This window comes from Anopheles bellator (assembly GCF_943735745.2).
Source record: "Anopheles bellator chromosome X unlocalized genomic scaffold, idAnoBellAS_SP24_06.2 X_unloc_5, whole genome shotgun sequence".
Taxonomy (NCBI): Eukaryota; Metazoa; Arthropoda; class Insecta; order Diptera; family Culicidae; genus Anopheles; species Anopheles bellator.
In genome coordinates this window covers 11,128-17,059 of record NW_026684306.1, presented here as the reverse complement: position 1 = coordinate 17,059, position 5,932 = coordinate 11,128, and the positions used below count along the sequence as shown (strand labels likewise).

At 40.5% G+C, this 5,932-nt stretch overlaps 1 protein-coding gene across 1 annotated transcript; it reads right to left on the bottom strand.

Annotated features, from left to right (window-relative positions):
• Nucleotides 1–700: 700 nt before the first annotated feature.
• Nucleotides 701–2,484, bottom strand: LOC131214168 (putative nuclease HARBI1). Its single transcript, XM_058208550.1, has 5 exons — nt 2,366–2,484; nt 1,866–2,301; nt 1,657–1,834; nt 1,459–1,556; nt 701–718 (listed from the first exon to the last, which is right to left on the bottom strand). The coding sequence occupies exons 1-5, from the start codon at nt 2,482–2,484 to the stop codon at nt 701–703; spliced, it is 849 nt and encodes a 282-aa protein (XP_058064533.1).
• Nucleotides 2,485–5,932: the final 3,448 nt, after the last annotated feature.

The following is a 5,932-nucleotide window of genomic DNA, read 5'->3' as shown; positions in this document are numbered from 1 at the left end:
TTCAAGCTTGTCTAAGACAGTTCGGCACTACACTGATAAATATAATACGAAACACATCATTATTGACAACAGTTTTCGCTGTTTCGGTAAAAAATGTAGTGGTACAGGTACTATCAAATACTAGTGGGCACATTGCACAGTTTGTAGTAACGTAGATCACTGAATGTAGGCCACTTATCGACAACTTTACAGAGGATTAATTTCACTATCTCTGTGTGATTTTTGCAATGGCATAACGACGTTTCGACGATTGTGTTGCTTGCTGGTTGATGGAAGTTTTAACTAAAATTGGAACGCTAGCAAGGTCACACATGGTCCCTTATACACATAAACGTACGTACCATGAAACATTTTACTACTAGATAGTCATGGGATTGAACAACCAGTGCGTTCCCCATAAAAACACTTCTTCTGAAAAAGTTAACCAACTCGATGATGGAGACTGTACGATCGAGTGCAGCAGCGCTATCTCTATTCACCACACGAAGAGCAGAAGAGAGTGAGATTCACGTAAAGGAGAAAACCAACAGCCGAAAAGGTGCGAGAAGGTGCACTAGATGCTGTACAAAACAGAAACAACTTTTTCGCTTACTCCCGCAACGTAACTAAAGCGAAACGAAAAGGCTGTTTTTAGATCAGTTTGGATTATTACTGACCCACCACGTGAACCGTAAATTGGAGCGCAAAAACGACAGAGCGCTTACGCTTCGTGCGGTAGCTAAAAATATAAAAACGAAATGTCAAACGTGTTTATATTCGTGTTTTTGGTCCAAGAAAACAAAAAATCGAAGGGAAATAAATTGATTTCTGATTTTATTTCTGTTTTTTTTTTGTTGTTGTACCAGCAAATAAGAACTTACATTCTCTGTTTGTAAGCAAAGCGTATGCAATCAGTGTTTACGCTCGGTTTTACGCCTCGGCCGACATATTGACACATTGACAACATCTTGACATACCCCCCTATTATGAAACTCGAATCGAGTACTCGAACATTCATCCGCGTTCATTTTGCTATCGCGGCAGTCGATCGACTTTCCGTACGGAAAGGATGAACTCTCCGTAACGGGAGCTTTCAACTGGATGAACTGTTTTGTCGAACGATCGACTTGTTACCGCATTATGAAACTCGAACGAATTGTCGTATTCTACAATCCGGCTTCCGTCAACTTTTTGCTGCGGAAAGAGCAGCTCTGTTTGTATTATAATACTCAACCAGATTTTTTTAATGATAAATTATTTATTAACTTATTGATATAACTTATTATTAAGAAAATGAATAGAAAAAAGAGAGATCTACTGATCCATTATATTTTCGCTAATACAAAAATTGTGTAATGCGCAACACACATTCGTTATTCTTCCCGCGATAACCGGATCATAATGGAGCTGTCTCGCTCCTAGCAGACACCTAAACCTGTTCTTCAACAAACCAAAACTTCTTTCGATAATATTTCTTGCCTTGGCATGGCGGTTATTATAAACGGCTTCCGGAGAATTTACAGTTGTATTTCTATTCGGCGTTACAATCCATGGTTTGGATGGATACGCGGAATCAGCTGTAAGTAAAATTAAAAGTTTAAAAATGGAATGTTCGTACAACAAAATGTTTCTCTGAACGTGCAATGCGATACCTGCTGTAAGCAAAATGTTACTTACCCAGTACATTAAAAACTGTATTTCCACTTCGATATTTCTCGGCAAAAAAGTTATCTACGCCAGAGACTGCCCATATATGAGCATCATGATTTGCTCCACTGTACGCAGCGTTGACGTATCGGATAGCCATTTTATGGTCACAAATCTTTAAATATAAAAGAAACACTTTTATAGAAAGCTATGATTGGAATCATTCACATCGGACTTACCATCAACACATTTAAACTGTAAAAGCCTTTCCTATTGTAGTACTGATCCCTGTTATCCTTCGGCGCTATGATTTTAACATGCGTGCCGTCTGCACACATTACGATACCCGGGATTCCACTTTGCTCATAAAAATATAGCCGTGCTTCTTGTTGTTCACTGTCATCCATTTCTAGCTTAATCCGTTTTGGGCACTGTGTTTCTTCCAATATTTTCAATGTTTGGCGAAATATAACTGAAAACGTCGACTGGGCAATTGCCACATTCCAATCTTGACCGACGCTTTGTTGGTAGCTGCCTTCAGCCAAAAATCGTAATGTAGCCGCCAATTTCTCTTTTGGCGTCAGACCTGCTCCCTTCGATGGCGGAAATTTGGTTTCAATTTCGGAAAGTATGGTCAAAAACATTTCCTTAGAGATTCGAAAATTTTTCTTAAACCTGCAACAACATGATAACATAAAAGAAAAATCGGTTGATCATTTTCGATTTCGTGCACACTTACTCTGCTGATGAGAAATTCAGTGGGTCGGATTTACATCGCAATATTTTGCGATGAATCGTTACATTTTCAATATCTTCGCTATCACTGTCGCTATCGAAAACGTAATACACGGAAATCATCTTTGAATTTAATATAATGGCAAGAATCGCACGCACAACTGAACTGCTCTTTGTTTACCAATGCAATGTTTACAAAAATGCACTAGAATGACAGTTCGTACTCGAAGAGCTTGACAAGCTTTCACATTTACGCTTTTTAGCACATTTTAGCACATTTTAGCACATTTAGCACTCGGAGCTTCTCGAATCGAAAACCGTGATACCGACCATCGAGTTCGACAAACGAGTACGAGAAGTTCACTCGAATCCGCCGTGCGAGTTCTGTAATAGGGGGGATAATCGTAAACAGTTTGGCATTTATCTGAAATGCCAGATCGTTTATTTGCGCTGTATGTGGTAGGACAGTAAAGGCCTTCTCACAAAACCGACGGGAAGTTCGGAAGGTAAATTTACTTTATCGGACCTTTCACACCGGTTATGAACGGCAACAGATAAGTCGTTCGCCGGGTCGTTCGGGCGAAAACAATTAGACACTTTGGGTATCTAAAACTAATCGAAGACTACTCGATTGAGGTTTTTTTGTATCACTAGCCTGCAAAACAATTTTAACTTAATTTTCACTTGTATTAAATACATATGTTGTTGTATAAAAACACAAAATTCACCATAAAACTATTTTAATTCTTGCACCCAAAATTTCAATGTCTCTTGAACTTCCAAATATAAACACAAATACCGCCCTATTACAGAACTCGTACGGTGGATTCGAGTGAACTTCTCGTTCTCGATTGTCGAACTCGATGGCCGGGATCACGGTTTTCGATTCGAGAAGCTCCGAGTGCTAAATGTGCTAAAATGAGCTAAAAAGCTTAAATGTGAAAGCTTGTCAAGCTCTTCGAGAACGAATTGCCGTTCTGGTGCATTTTTGTAAACATTGCACACACAGATAGACATACACAGATAGCAGTTCAGATGTGCTTACGATTCTTGCTATTATATTTCTGAAATTTTAAGATGATTTCCGCGTATTACGTTTTCGATAGCGACAGTGATAGCGAAGAAACTGAAAATATAACGATTCATCACAAAATATTGCGATGTAGATCCGACCCACTGAATTTTTCATCACCAGGGTAAGTGTGCCCAACATCGAAAATGATCAATCGATTTTTCTTTCATGTAATAATGTTGTTGCGGGTTCAAGAAAAATTTTCGCATCTCAAGGGAAATGTTTTTGACCATTCTTTCCGAAATAGAAACAAACTTACCCGAATCTCTTCGCCCTATTCCCTGTAGCAATATGATTGAAAAAAAATACCCGTATCTTTCCGGCCTATTCGGGACTGCGGTAACCACAAGAATACAAAACGCTTACCTACCCTTGCCCTTCTTTCTTCCGGGCTAATTAGTTTCTTTACGGGGTAATTAGCTACCACATGAATGAAAAAAACCCACCAGTATCCTTTCGGCCTACCTAGCTATCCTTGCGGACCATAAATAATACAAACTAATTGATAAAATCAAAGACATCTTAACAGAGCAGCTCTTTCCGTAGCAAAACGTTGACGGAAATCTGTTTGTCAAATTTGAGTACGAGTACGAGTTTCGTGATACCGAAAGTACTTGATAACCGAGAAATAGTTCATCCAGTTGAAAGCTACCGCCACGGAAAGTTCATCCTTTTCGTACGGAAAGTCGATCGACTGCCGCGATAGCAAAATGAACTCAGATGAACTTTCGAATGAATTCCCTAAACGAGTTTGAAAATCGTAATAGGGTGCCAGGCCGATGTCGTCAGCGAAGCCGACCAGCATCTCTCTCTCTCTGCACTCTCTCTGAAAGTCCGACTGAAAGAACATCGTCGTGACATTCTAGAGATGGGTCCAAGAATTGATTGTTGGGGGTTCGAGCTAATGCAATGCGGGACGCCAGGCTTCGATCCATCTTGTACACCAGCCTACGCTCAATGTAGTATTGGCCGTAACGGGTTCACAGATTCACTGGAGTACCATTCCTGTTTCTCCGATCGCTTCCTGTGCTTTTTCGATCGCTGTCAAGCTAGTTGAGTTAAACACGTTGCGGACATCAAAGCAATTACAATGCAGCAGCGCTTTTTTCGTTGGTTTGTCCGACTGATCGCCATAGCCAGTCGCCCGCACTCAACAACAACCCGTACATCATCCAGCGTCGAATTCCCTCGGCGGAACCCGAACTGCCTCCGTCGAAGACAAAGGCATTCCGGGCTACTCTGAAGATGATCGTAGAGTCGATCCGACAAAATACGATCGTACTTTTTGCCAATGGTTAGCTTGCATAAGTTTTTGCTGGACAACGTAGATCCGGGGTGGGTTTGCCAGGTTTCGGCAGCAGTACCGACGTTGGTACCTTCTACTGGCTGTTCCCCGTCCCCTGGAAAGTTCCCCGTTCCCTGAAAGGTTCCCCGTTCCCTGAAAAGTTCCCCGATCGGCCAGCATCAAGTTGAAATTGAGAGCAGCTCCCAAGTGTTTTAATCGTATCATCAACCAGTTTTGTTTTGTATGCAGGTGCAATGCCATTGAGCAAAATTACCTTACCGTATCTTCTGACCCATTCTGATCATTTTTAGCTTAATTATTATTGTAAGGCAACAATCGCTGGGCGGTCTTAGCTTGCTCCAGAAACAACGTTAATCGCTGTTGCTCTCTGTAACGGATTATTTGTACGGGCGTGGTCCTTGGCCCCTTGCCAACCCCATTTGTCACGGGAATCGAAACCATGGCCGTCTGCTTGACAACCGGTCCCGGGATTTTTGCGTGACAGTGACGAGCGTTTTTGACTGCTCTATCAGCGATGAACAATGCATAGGGGTCAATAAATGCATGGTCAAAATTGATCATTTTTGTGGTTAGCGAAGGGGGAGGGGTCAAGTCTGGTTAACACTAAATATATCACACCAGTCATTTTGACTGGTCGGGCAGTTTGAATTGCAAATATCCACTACATATAATTCTTTTTTCCCGAAATGATGTTGTAACTTTTAATAGCTCTAAGTAAAGAATACATTTTATAAATAATTTTTTTTATATGTTAATAAAATAAATAATTTTTTTTAGATTTATACCATACCAGTCAAAATGAGTGGTCCTTGTTTCCATGAAGAAATTTAGGCAAAAACGGCAAATGTTGCTCAGAATGTGATCTATTGATCTCTGAATCGTAGGTTGGGCACTCCAGACCGATGGGATGTACAAAAAAAAAACTTTTATTGTACCCACTTTCCCTTCTCCTTCCGCTCACATCCCAATTGATGTACCCATGATCGTCAATAGGAGTGCCGTTTTCTCCATTGAGTAACAGTGTGGTTATGAAACTTTTTGAACCGTATACCATGAAGGGAAGAACTGTAGCAACATATAATTTCTTTCCAAATATTCCTTTGGCAATAAGTCAAAGATCTAAAAACACTTCTTTGGTTAGAACTGTACGCGCAAACAAGAGGGAATTGCCGAAAAGTTGTAAACTGAAAAAA

Bases quoted from the DNA above. Each gene is read 5' to 3' on its own strand.
- LOC131214168 (XM_058208550.1), bottom strand. From the start codon at position 2,484: ATGATTTCCGTGTATTACGTTTTCGATAGCGACAGTGATAGCGAAGAT. The intron at 2,302-2,365 runs GTAAGTGTGCAC...ATGTTGTTGCAG, and splicing joins CTGAATTTCTCATCAGCAGA to GTTTAAGAAAAATTTTCGAA. The intron at 1,557-1,656 runs GTAAGTAACATT...TTTTACTTACAG, and splicing joins TACAGTTTTTAATGTACTGG to CTGATTCCGCGTATCCATCC.